The sequence below is a fragment of the Loxodonta africana genome, chromosome 16, assembly GCF_030014295.1.
Source record: "Loxodonta africana isolate mLoxAfr1 chromosome 16, mLoxAfr1.hap2, whole genome shotgun sequence".
NCBI classification, from domain to species: domain Eukaryota; kingdom Metazoa; phylum Chordata; class Mammalia; order Proboscidea; family Elephantidae; genus Loxodonta; species Loxodonta africana.
In genome coordinates this window covers 20,628,891-20,641,344 of record NC_087357.1, presented here as the reverse complement: position 1 = coordinate 20,641,344, position 12,454 = coordinate 20,628,891, and the positions used below count along the sequence as shown (strand labels likewise).

Here is a 12,454-nt window from a genome sequence, read left to right as displayed (position 1 = left end):
CATGCAGTGCTGTGGTATCTTTTTAAGATGAGCTAATTCTATAAAGCAGGAAACTAAGGGGCTGTATTGCTGGAAAAAGGCACAAACATGGTTGCCTAAGCATACTTGCTTATTGTGGTGAAAATACAGTTGAATATTTACTCTTTCAATTATTCTTCCTAGAGATAGAAGCGGCATATTTAAAATTAACCTAAATGTTTAGCCATTGCTAGAGAAATTTGTTCTCATTTTTGTTCATAATTTAATTGTAAAATTGCTGAAATAGGGGTGTTTTGATGAGAACATACAGCCCTTTTGGAATCTGCTGCTCAAAAGTGATAAGTGCATATCAACACACAAGTTAATATCAAATATATTTTTATATTGAAGGGGAATGCAAATAGCTATAACATATAGCACTGTTAATGGTGATACTTTATTTCATTCACTCACAGGTCCGACTTAAATGTGTAATTTCAGTTACAAGTGAATATTTGGTTTGCTCATACTTAACGTAGATTAAGGACCATGCTGATTGAGTTTTTATATAAGGCATAATGATAGTTGATTTTTCTCTTTCAGAAACAGTCTCTCTTGAAGATAAACGCTTATGAGAAAGGAAGCAGCAAAGGCCAGACTTAGGAAAGTATAGCATCTTGTGTTTTTGTTTGTTGGAGCCTTTTGTCTGGTTTTTATTTCAATTAATTCCCTTTATGCCTCCATTTTCCTTGCCTACCACTCTTCCATTAGGTTAGTTGTTCCCCCCCTCCCCAAGTTCCTCCCCTAAAATAACCAAGTCTTCCGTAAAAGATTCATACCAACTTTGTGGGAATACCAGGACGACTACGCAGGGGCTTTCAGTGTGTATATCACTTTTTATTTCTAAAAGTTCTGAAGACAGCCTGGCTCCCTGTTCATGCTGGGAAACCTAGTTGGTGGACACCGCCACCACCAGCTGCCGTTGAGTCACCTCCAACTCATGCCGATGCAAGTTTTACTGTTTTCTAGACTTTTATGTATGTTTGAAATATTTCATAATAAAATATACCTTGCTCTTGCATTCTCTCTTTGCCTCTTCAAATACTAATGTTCTGTGGTTTATTGTTCCCTTTGGTATCTACTCTTCCTTTCCTGCCTGCTCCAGAATCATCAGTTCCTTACCGTCCATCCTTAATGGGATCATTTTTCCTTTGGTCTTTGGGCACGGAGAGGAGTATGTCCTAGAGCTCGTGACCGTTCCAACTACTGAAGGAACGTCCTCTTTCTGCTCCTGCCATCCTTCCTCTTCCACATCTGTAGCCACTTCACAAAATGGTTATTATTTAGTTTTTTAATTGTAGATAGAATTTACTGTTGTCTGAAACACAAATGCAGTTAAATCAATTTAAGATAAAAATCTCAAGTTAGAATATACTTTTCTTGAAGCACATAAAGTAATCTTAAATTTTGCTAAGCTCACATGTGCAGAATTCCGGGCAGCTGACTTTCCTGCCAGCTCCAAAGTCTCTATTTGAAAAAAATTTTCATGATTTAAGTAGTATCATACTGTGACAATTTAAGAAGGTTTTGTCACCAACTCAAAGCAGATACTTAGACTTTTTTTTTTTTTTTGCTTTTACTGGTGATATGTGTTGGCAGACCTGTTAGATTAAGTGGAATTTTTCCTCGTGTAAAAAGTCATCTAGCATCGATGTGCTTGTAGTATATAAGAGTTTGCTCAATAAAATCCTTTCACTTCTCAACCAGGTTTCCCTTGTGTTCTTATTGCCAGTATTTTGCCACTCCCTTTCTTACTTGTGCATACTGGGAGCCATAGATAATGTGCATACAGTCTGTTCCGTTCCAACCACAGTGAAAAAGCAAATGAAAACTATGGAATCACAAAATTAACCTTTTTATTAAGGAAAATTAGGGAGGCAAGTCAAAGGACATAAAAAATGTAAGTCAAAGTTCATTACTTCAAATTCCCCAATGTTTTATCACATGGTACTGGCATTTTTTAATAGAAACCCTTTTACTTAATGGAGTTTAATTAATATTTGGTTGTTTAGCTGTTTGCCTTGTTCCCAAAAGGACACTGATATAATCTGTTGCACTAGCCTCATGGATTAAATGTCTTCTGGATCCAGCCTACGTGTTACCATACAGTACTACCAGCTCGTATTTCTGAATAGGTTTAAGATGTTTCTTATTTTCATATGTCAGCTGCAGGCTTCATTGATTTAACAAATACTGAGCTCAACCACGTGCCTGGCATTGTAGTAGGTGTTGGACTTGTTCAGTAGTGCCATGCAGGGCCCCATCTCACCTCCAATCCCATCTTCAGGTCCCCTCCAGATACCGCGTTCTGTCATAGATAAGTAGACGAGAGCCAAGCTCATCCATCCAAATACATAGTTTATTTCTTGGTGGAGGGCACATAAATATTGAGATAGGCCCTATCCAGTTTCCCATTTCTATCATAGGGACTAACAGTGAACTCCAGGAGTGGGGGCAGGACAAGCACATTCAATATGCCTGTACTTCTGCTAGACTTATTTTGCTCTGGCAGCCAGAAATATAAAAGGCTCAAAACTGTGAAGGAGGGTGGCTAATGTTCTGAAATTGAGCTCTCTGACTATATAATAAACTCTCCAGAAAACCAGTACGTGAGGCTCCTTTAACCAGCAGGCCCCTAAACTGCTGAATTCCAGGAGAGAATTAAGTTGTTATGAGGGGCACCGGGAGGCTGGCAGCCAAAAGCAACAAACCATTAGTACTACTAGTGATCTTGTCACCAGTGTGACTACTGCCTGAATTTGGCAACTGGAGCTCTTCTGGAATTGGCCAAAGAGGCCTTCTGGGCTACTCACCAGCCTAGGCAGTTCGGCAGCCAGGCAGGGCTTACTCATTAACACATACGGAAGATTGTCAGAGTTGTTATTTATTCCAGAATAAAAGGATTGGAGGGCAGCCTGTGTTTGCAAACATGGCCGTTAAGGAAGTGGTAGAATGGTTTCGCTTGCTGGGATGAAAGTGAGGTTCAATAAGATTAGCACTCTCTGAACAAGGTGAGAGTTGAAGGCTTACCCAGAGGACTGTTAGCATGTTTTCTGTTGCCCTGAACATTGTTCAAGGAACCCTTTAGACACTGAAGTCTTAACTTCCCTAGAGCAGTTCTGGCATCTCAGCAGTAGCTTTCAGATAACCTAAAACTGGATACTTAAAGGTACGGAATCCCAGCCTTAGCCATTTTCTTTTGCTTTCCTTTTACCCAGTGGCTTCATACCAGTTCATTCCAGTTGAACCCCCTGCTGATAATTTACATTTCTGCCCCCAGTGTACTGAATCAGTCTACATTTTAACAAGATCCCCAGGCAATTCTTAACCAAAAAAAAAAAACCAAACCCAGTGCTGTTGAGTTGATTCTGACTATTAGCGACCCTAGAGGACAGGGTAGAACTGCCCCATAGAGTTTCCAAGGAGCGCCTGGCGGATTCGAACTGCGGACCCTTTGGTTAGCAGCCGTAGCTCTTAACCATTACGCCACCAGGGTGATTCTTATGTATACATAATCCATAAGGTAACATAATATGTAAAATCATCTGGGGATCTTCTTTAAATTATTATGTATATATGAGTCACTTGGGGATCTTGTTAAAATGTATATTCTGATTAAGAATATCTGAGGTAGAAATGCAAATTATGGGGGGGGTGTCAAACCGGAATGAACCAATTCAAAACCCTGCTTTTACCATAACCATCATCTGAAATGCCCATTAGGGACCCTGAGGTGATGTCATTGTTAAGCCCTTGTGTGATAACCTTTAATGAGGAAGTACCCACCTCCTGCTATATGAGCCTTCCAGGAATTGAGATGGACTCTGATGCTAGTCAGGCAGGCAGGAGTCTCTGCAGTGCCTCCTCCCAGGGTACACCGAGAGTCCTCTCTAAATGCATTCTGTGACTACTTACACTAAGGCGTACAAAACCCAGAACCCAGTGCCGTCGAAGGCATACATAAAAACACAAAATTCATGATACGGGTCATTTGGAGGGGAGAAGGAAACAGCAGAGAAGTACGGGCACTTTGATGCAGAGAGAGCTTATATAATTTTGGATGTTGGCTGAATGGTTAACGTGTGTTCGCATTACCCAAGCCTTTGCCTTTCTAGATGTTCCACGTTTACTTGATTTGGCCAGAAAGCATCACACTCTCCAAAAGCAAACCCAGTAAAACTTTGTACATAATTACGTTTTAAGGAGCTGGGAATGTATGTTTGAACCCTCAGAACAGTTGGTCCCTGCTCCACATGGAAGGAAAGCGCTGTTAGCTTTGGGATGACTGTGCTCTCTCTTGTTGCCCCGAGAACTGGGGTTCTTGCTCTGGCTTAATCACCTGCCTGTGGAGCTTTTCAAAACCAGGCCGTTTGTTGTCTCCTCCAGGATGGTTTCTTTACCATTTCATATTCATTGTTTCCTGTTCTTCCATTTATTAAAAAAAAAAGTTGTGGGTGCTCAAGTTCTGGGAACATCTACAATTTTTGCATCTCTTGTCCACCCTCCTTTGGGTCTGTCATACGTGGGTCACCTTGCCTTCATCATTTGGGGGTCTAAAGCAAAGAATTTGTGTTGGAACTTCAGAGGGTTGGGATCCACTGTAGCCGTCAACCCTTAGCTTTACAGAGCAGGAAACGGAGCTGTCAAAAGTTAAGTGTCTTCCCCGGACCCTTTGTTAGCCCAGGACTGGAACCATTCCCAAAGCCAACTCTTCAGACAGGGATTGGAGTGGACTATAAGATAATGATACTGGTGAGGAGTGAGCTTCTTGGCTCAAGTAGACACATGAGACTATGTGGGCAACTCCTGTCTCGAGGCGAGATGAGAAGGAAGAGGGGGATGGGAGCTGGTTGAATGGACACAGGGAATACAAGGGGGAGAGGAGGAATGTGCTGTCTCATTAGAGGGAGAGCAGCTAGAAGTACACAGCAAGGTGTGTATAATTCTTGTATGAGAGACTGAGACTAATTGGATTGTAAACCTTCACTTAAAGCACAATTAAGAAGATAAAGCTCAGCATCTTTTCTTGATCTCAAAAGCAATAGGCAGGAAAGTTGGATGGGAAGCCCCAGGCCACCTCATCTCCAAAGCCATGATGATTGTGCTGTATGTACCAGGTGCCTCTCACTGCACATCACCGAGCATGGCAGTCTCCGTTTTCTCTCCACGGAATTCAGAGCGTCTCTCTGCCTTGTGTGTTTACAACCAAAGACACACTGTACAGAATGATCCTTGAATTAATTCAGCACATCTCAAAAGGGCTTTTATTATGTACAGTTACCAAGCATTAGGGCCATAAAGATGAATAAAGCAAAGTCCTTGGATGTTGGTCCTCCATGATGACTTTTTTAAATTCCCATAAAACTTCCCAAAGGAAGGGTTGTCATGAATCAAAAATAATAACTACCCAGCTTCTTTCTGGGTAAAACCTCTACCCCTTCTAGGCTCCTGCTCACCACCCTCCAGACACTAGGCCACCTGCCTTTCCTTCTTCCCACATCCCACATCCACATCTGAGAGGCACCTGGTCCGACTGGCTGATTTTACTTTGATGTAAAAGAGTTTGAACCAACTGGTATCTCCAGTACTTTCACTTTTAGTCCTTTTTAAAAAAATATTGTTGTTGAAAACCCACCCAGCAGAACATACACCAATTCAACAGTTTCTTAAGTGTACAACTCAGTGAAACTGATTACACCCTTCGTTGTGCGGCCATTCTCACCCTCCTTCCGTGGCCCTTCACTTCCTAACCATGGAAGGAAAATGTGAAATATTCCCAGTTAAAGACAGCAAACTGTCAGGAACATTCAGAATTGAAATCTGGCTTTTCTCCGAGGGTAAACCTGGATTAGGCAAAGGTGTGGTGGTAAATGTTTAACAATCTGCATGGAGGGGTGAGGAGAGAAGGAGAGGGCAAAGGGCCGTCTGTCAGCTGTGGAATTTCCCCTTTGCCGAGATCCAGGGCATATGCCCTTAATAGGCCCTCAGCTCTACTGAGCACTTAAACTGTGGCTAGTCCAAACTGAGGCGTGCTGTAAGTGTAAGATACACCTAAGTGTAAGATACTTAGTACAAAAAGAAGTGGAAAATCTTCTGTACTCATGACGTGGAAATGATATTTTGGATATATTGGGTTAAATGACATTCAAATTAAGTCCACCTGTTTCTTTTTACTTTTTTATGTGGCTACTAGAACATTTAACCCACGTGGCTTGCATTAAATTTCTATGGGACAGCGCTGATGTAGAGGTAGAGATCACCGCTCCCCTAGGTGGAGACCTCTAGGCAAGGCTCCCTGCCCAGGTGGCTTCCTTGTTAAGTTACTTATGCTGCTCTGCCGTGGCTCTGCTTCTACTTCTGGGGCTCAGTAAGTGTCATTGCAAGGAATAAAGTGAAAAAAAGGGCCCCCTTTTTTCCTCTTCACTGAGGTCTCCAAGTAAGTTAGTGTGGCAACTTTCCCCGGACGCCCTCAGTGTTGGGGGAAGGGTTGGAAACCAACTGAGAACCACTGGCTGGAATGTAACATTTTTAGAACTTTTTTTGTTTTTTTTTAAAGGAAAGGTGTCAAACCAAGAAAATTATTTACCAACTGGATTGTCAGATTGAAAAAATAACGAGGGGAGGTGCGTGGGAAAGAGGAAATGGACGAAACTTCCTGGAGGGCAATTTCATCGTATGTATCAAGAGCCTCCAAAGGCATATGCCCTGTAGCCAAGGCATTTTCCTTTGTGCGGTTTAATCTAAGGAAGTCATTGGGCAAAAGTAAACAGATACCTGATTGCATTATTAAATTTGAAAGTTAATGTTCAACAATAACAGATAGGTTAAGTACATTAGAACATTATGTAGTAGCTAATAACAAAGATGTTCAAGACGGGAAATGGAAAAGCTGGTCACAATACAGTATGTATGGAAACCAGCTGAAAAATATAAATTTTGTATGTAGGATGAACGGCACTGGACGCAGTTACACCAGAATGCGTGTCTGGGTGGTGGGATCATAAGTGGTTTCTCAACTTTACTGGTATTTTTGTTTGGTTTTGCAATGAACATGCAGCATGCAATGACATTTTTGATGAAACATTAAAACTACAGATAATGCAATAATAGCCAACGTTTATTGAGCCCTTACTATGTACAGAGGCATCGTTCCTAACATTGCGCTATTTGCTTTGTGCTGTTTGGTTTTTTTAAAAAAATCAGGTACCTCTAGACTTCAATGAGGATGCTGGCCAAAAGATCCCGTTATCACTGCCCAACTGCAATAATAAGACAGGTAAACAAAAGGCAATTGCCATGACAAACAGAAACGAAGCCAAAGTCAACATTTTCGCATGGGTCAGAGCAATAAATCCTGAGTAGCAGTCAGCAGATGGCAAAGCACTCATTGTTGCAACTTCTCGAGTCTGGGAGACCTGCGCCAGGATAAGTACCTTTGTTTACGCGCCGACCTTGGCCATCGCCTGGTTAAAAGACGCGGGGAGCGCTGCCGGCCGGGTTCGGCTCCCAGTCCCTCGGGAGGGCGCCACGGGCCCTGGCCCCCTGCCGCCCCTCGGTGAGAACTACAGGTGTCCCACGTGGCTCCCGAATCCCGGGGCGCCCTCGTGCACGCCTGCAGCGCCCCCTGCGCGAGCCCGCCCGCGCCCCGCCTGCTAAGTTACGGCCGAAAGCAGCCTTCACGCGCTGGACCCGTGCGTCGTGAGCCAGCTGTCGGCCTCGGGAGGGCGGCTGGGCTCCACTCACTGTCCTAGCGCGCAAAGCGCTCTCCTGCAGACGCTCCCTGCCAGCGTGCGAGCCTGAGGGCCCCGTGGACAAGGGTGGCTCGGCGGAGTGGCCGTGCGAGCTTTGTTTAGCCTTGTCTGCGTCCCACCTGAGCGGCCGGAGAGGGTGCTGTTCCGAGAAGCCGGCGTCCGGAGGAGAGCGCACCTGGCGCGCGCCCCCCGCCAGCTCCCCGCAGCCGGCCCGGGCTAGCAACCGAGCTCGTGGAAGGGGCGGGCGGGCACGGAGCTGACCCTTTCCTGGTTCCCAAAGGCGCGCCTAGCCGAGGGGTCGGACCGCAGGTAAGAGCACCGGGCGCAGTGTCTGCGGGTGGAGGCGAGAATCGCGTACTAAACCCGAGCTGCCTGGCACGGTCTCGAGTCCCTTCCCTGGCGACCACAGGAGAAGATAAAGGCTTTGGGGACCTGCCCATTCCCCCTTCCCTTTAACAAAACTTAATGCAGGTGTTAAGATGATCTCCGTTCAGTTTCCCCGGGCAGTCGAGTGCCCTCAGCAAAGCCTCTGCAAGCGAGGCCCAGGGCCTTGAGAGACTCGCCCATGAGGGAAGTCCAGGGGACTTGTGCTCTGTGGTGGGTGCACGTGCTGGCACCTCTCTCCTTTTCCCCCACCCCCACCCAGGGCCCGCCTGGCCCAACCTTTCCTCCTCCTGCCGCCCACCCAGTACCCGTCCTTCAGCCACCTGCTGGGACCCTGAATGGGAGGGTCTCAGGATTGCACCTTCCAATCTGGACAGGTGCATCTATTTAAAATATTCTAGGCACCACCACCAGGCACCTGGGCGGAAGAGAAAGGAGGAGGGCACCCTTGCAGCCATTTCCTTGTGGATTCAATGGACCTCCAACCCAGAGGGCGGCAGGGATGCCATCCATGTGCTTGGTGCCTTGGAGACCTGAATAAATTAGAATCTGTACCTTTTTCAAATTACAGCTCCTTTAATTAAAAACAAAAACCCTAGAATAGAACTGCTGTGTTGTATAAGTTCACCTCTAAAAATTTGATGTCGGTTTTGTGGCATTGTATTAATAGCTGTGCATTTATTGAGAACAGAGCCAGAGACTGGAGGTAGTGCGGCAGTTGGCAAAGACCACAGGAGCAAACTGGTAAACACTCTCGGCTCTCCGCAGCCTGAGCCATTCTGTGAATGGTGGGGTTCAGAGCTCCACTGAGCTGATTCTTCATGTGGGATAGCCCCTTACTCTTCAGTTGTAGAAATCCAGCTCAGAGCCAGCTCTGCGTGATGTAAGGATTTCCACGACTGGGTCCCCACATAAAGCCCAAGGATGGGGTTGGACTCCTTCCTTCATCGTCTCTGTCTGCTTGATTGAAAGCCACCAGTGATATATTTAACTTTGATTTTTGTTCTGCCATTCAGCACTTGTCAGGTACCGTTAAGTCAATTTTGACTCATAATGGACCCCATGTAACAGAGTAGAACTAACTGGCCCATAGAGTTTCCTTGGCTGTAGTCTTTACAGACACAGATTGTCAGGCTTTCTCCTGACAATGGAGCAGTTGCTAGGATTTGAACTGCCAACCTTTAGGTTAACAGCCGAGTGCTTAAACTCTTGCGCCACCAGGGTTCCTTATCCAGAGCTTAGAGTGGCTGTTTTTCCTCTCTTTTATAGGCTGAGGTCTCTGGAGTGAATCATAGTCAGAGACCCCTGTTTTTTACAGAGAAGGAAACTGAGACCCCCAGAGAGGGGACTACTCCAGGGAAAGTTCCAGAGCCTGCCAGGAATCTGGACTCCCAGCTCTTTAATAAGCCTTATAAAGGGCACAATTGTTAATTGGCAGTGGTGATGGTGGGGATAACCTACTGGGGAAAATGGGGAAGCCTTTGTTAATAATGTCTCTGTAGCCTGTGTGTATCTTTCAGTTGCAAATCATTTTCAGTATATCGCCTGCACCTGGGAGGGTGCCTAGCGCAGAGCAGATGCTTAATATTTTTATTAAATGAATGAAGTGTTATGTAATTATAACAAGGAAAGATCAGCAGCCCTGTGAGGCATTTTAGAACAGTGGTCCTCAAACTTCTGTACTTCATACCAGTAAAAAAAAAAAAAAAAAAGCTTTAATTGGGAAGATTGTAACAGAATTGCTAATTTTTTATTTTATCCAATAAATATATCTTTAAATAAACCTCTTCCATCATCTACGAGGCTATTGGAGGTCTCCTGGGGACCTCGTTAGGGGGGCAGATCTATTCCATGCCACGCTTCTGCTTCAGCCTCATGCTGAAGCCAGCCCTGGGACAGCTGAATACATCCGAAGTCCCTCCTTTTCTTTACCCTTTCATCTTCTGAATCTCCAGACTGCTCACCCTTCCTCTTTCTCCCATAAAATCATCTGCTGTGTTTCCCTGAATGTGATTGCCACCCTCGATCCCCTCCCCCACTTCCTTTCCTATTCCTGAGTCCCTTGTGTTGAACTGTATTTGCCTGATTTCAATTTGGGACACTTTGCCCTTGCCTGGGGGGCATTTGCCCTGTGGTCTCCTGTGATCCTGGCAACAACCTTTCCAAGTAATAGGATGGGGATGGTGTCAGCCTCATTTTAGAGAGAAGGAAATTGAGAGATTGAACCTAAGGAATTTACCCAAGAGGCTCATGGTCAGATCTCTCCAAGTCCCACCTGTGCCCTTTCCACTCCATCTTGGTACTGCACACACCTTTGTCACAGCGGAGCTACCCTTGTTAGAAGACCTGCGCTTGACTCTAACCTTGCTGTTTGCTAGCTCTGCGACCTTGGCCTTAAGTCAACTCCTCCAAGACTGTTTCCTCATCTATAAAAATGGGAATAATGTGTACCCTATGATGTTATGAGTCTGTTAAATGAAATTAATATAATGATAACACTTTTAACATCGTATGTTGTTGTTGAGTCAGGTTTGACTCATGACAACCCTATGTACAAAAGAACAAAATGTTACCCAGTCCTGCACCATCTTCATGATCCTTGGCATGCTCAGGTCCATTGCTGTGGCTACTGTATATTTTGAGTGCCTTCCCAGCCTAGGCAGCTCATCTTCCAGCACCGTATCGGACAAAGTTTTACTAATATTAGCTGATTTTTGGAAGTAGATCAATAGGCCTTTCTTCCTAGTCTGTTTTAATCTGGAAGCCCTGCTGAAACCTGTCCACCATGGGTGAGCCTGCTGGTGTTTGAAATACCGGCGGCATAGCTTCCAGCAGGATAGCAACACACAAGCCACCACAATATGACAAACTGACAGATGGGTGGTGGGTTGTGTGTTTACAAAGTGTTTTACAATTTAGCAGGGACTTTTTCATACTTTTTTTCTCATACAGTTTCACTGGATCTTTACAACAATTGAGTCCCTGGGTGGCATAAACCCTTAAGCTCTCAGCTGCTAACCAGAAGGTTAGCAATTTGAGGCTAGCCAGATGTGCCCCAGAAGAAAGGCCTGGTGATCTGCTTCTGCAATACCAGCCATTGAAAGCCCTGTGGATTACAGGGCTACTCTGATCACACATGGGATCACCATGAGTCGGAATCAACTCCGCAGCAACTGGTCGGGTTTGTGTGTGTGTGTGTTTCATAATTGAGATTGTTAAACTAAGATTCTCACCATTAGACAGATGAATGAACTGAGACAGGGGAGCTTGTTGCCTGCAGAGTCACTTAGCTGGTTAGAAGCAGAGCTAGGCTAGGATCCTATCTCCTAACTTCCGGTCCTGTGTGGTTGCTCCCATACTTTGGTGCTTCCCAGACCCCCTCTGCAGTGAATTTGTGTCCTGCACAACCTAAACGATTGTCAAACGTCATCAAAGCAAACATCGAAAGCTCTTCTGGCTGCAAATGTCTCTTAGCAGGCTGCAGTGAAGGTGGGGGCGCCTGTGATCTATTCTGTCTGCCCAGCTTTCTCCCCGCAGCCCTTAGGGAATCCAGAACGGCCCATCATTCAGCCCTAGGTGCCGACTTCCAGTTGTCAAGACTGTCGGATGTTAAAACTTTGCTGGTTCAGTGCTAAGGGGAGCATGACCTTCCAGAGTAGCGTTTAAACTATTCTCCCTGACGTATCAAACTAGAAACTTGTCGCCCACTTCCTTGATTGTCTGGACCTGAGCCAAGTATTGTGCCAAGTAGACAAGGAAGAGGATTGTTCCAGAGAAAGCCAGCGAGAACTTCCTGGCAGGAGACGTTATCTCTGATTTTAGTCTTCCTATTTTTTTTTTCTATTCAGGTGCTGTTCTTATGATGGGCTCAGATTTCCATCCCCAGGATTCAGATGCGGCCGCCAAGGGCTAATCTAATATTTGGGGCTAGGATTGCATTTTGTAACCCAAAAAACCCAGTGCTGTCAAGTCATTTCGTAAGGAGGTGGAAATTCACTGTGCCCTCACTTCATTTCCAATTAGAGAAGAGAAGGGGGGCATTGTCCTGCAAAACTGCCTTCAGCTATCTCCACTCAGGCCCTTCTTTTCAAAAGTTGCCCTTTTTTAGCCTTTGTTTCTTCCTGTGGCATGGGGAATGTGATCCCTGGCGGTGCAGCATGGAACATTGTCTCTGTGTCCTGCTGCAGACCTCACTCACCTGTCCCAACTGTTGCTGGCCTTGTGTGGGCTCTGGATCTGAAGACGGGAGCGGGGGAGACATGTAAATCCAGTTGCGAGAGCCCCAGAAGCCAAGAATCATG

At 45.3% G+C, this 12,454-nt stretch overlaps 1 protein-coding gene across 2 annotated transcripts in view; it reads left to right on the top strand.

Moving 5' to 3' along the window:
- Positions 1–832, top strand: part of TDRD1 (tudor domain containing 1) — a 50,584-nt gene extending 49,752 nt beyond the window's left edge. For both annotated transcript variants that reach the window (XM_064269281.1, XM_064269280.1), the window contains one exon: positions 562–832. In XM_064269281.1, the coding sequence (XP_064125351.1) occupies positions 562–621 (60 nt within the window). In that variant the 3' untranslated portion in view covers positions 622–832. The remainder of the gene's footprint in view (positions 1–561) is intronic.
- The last annotated feature ends 11,622 nt before the right edge of the window (positions 833–12,454 follow it).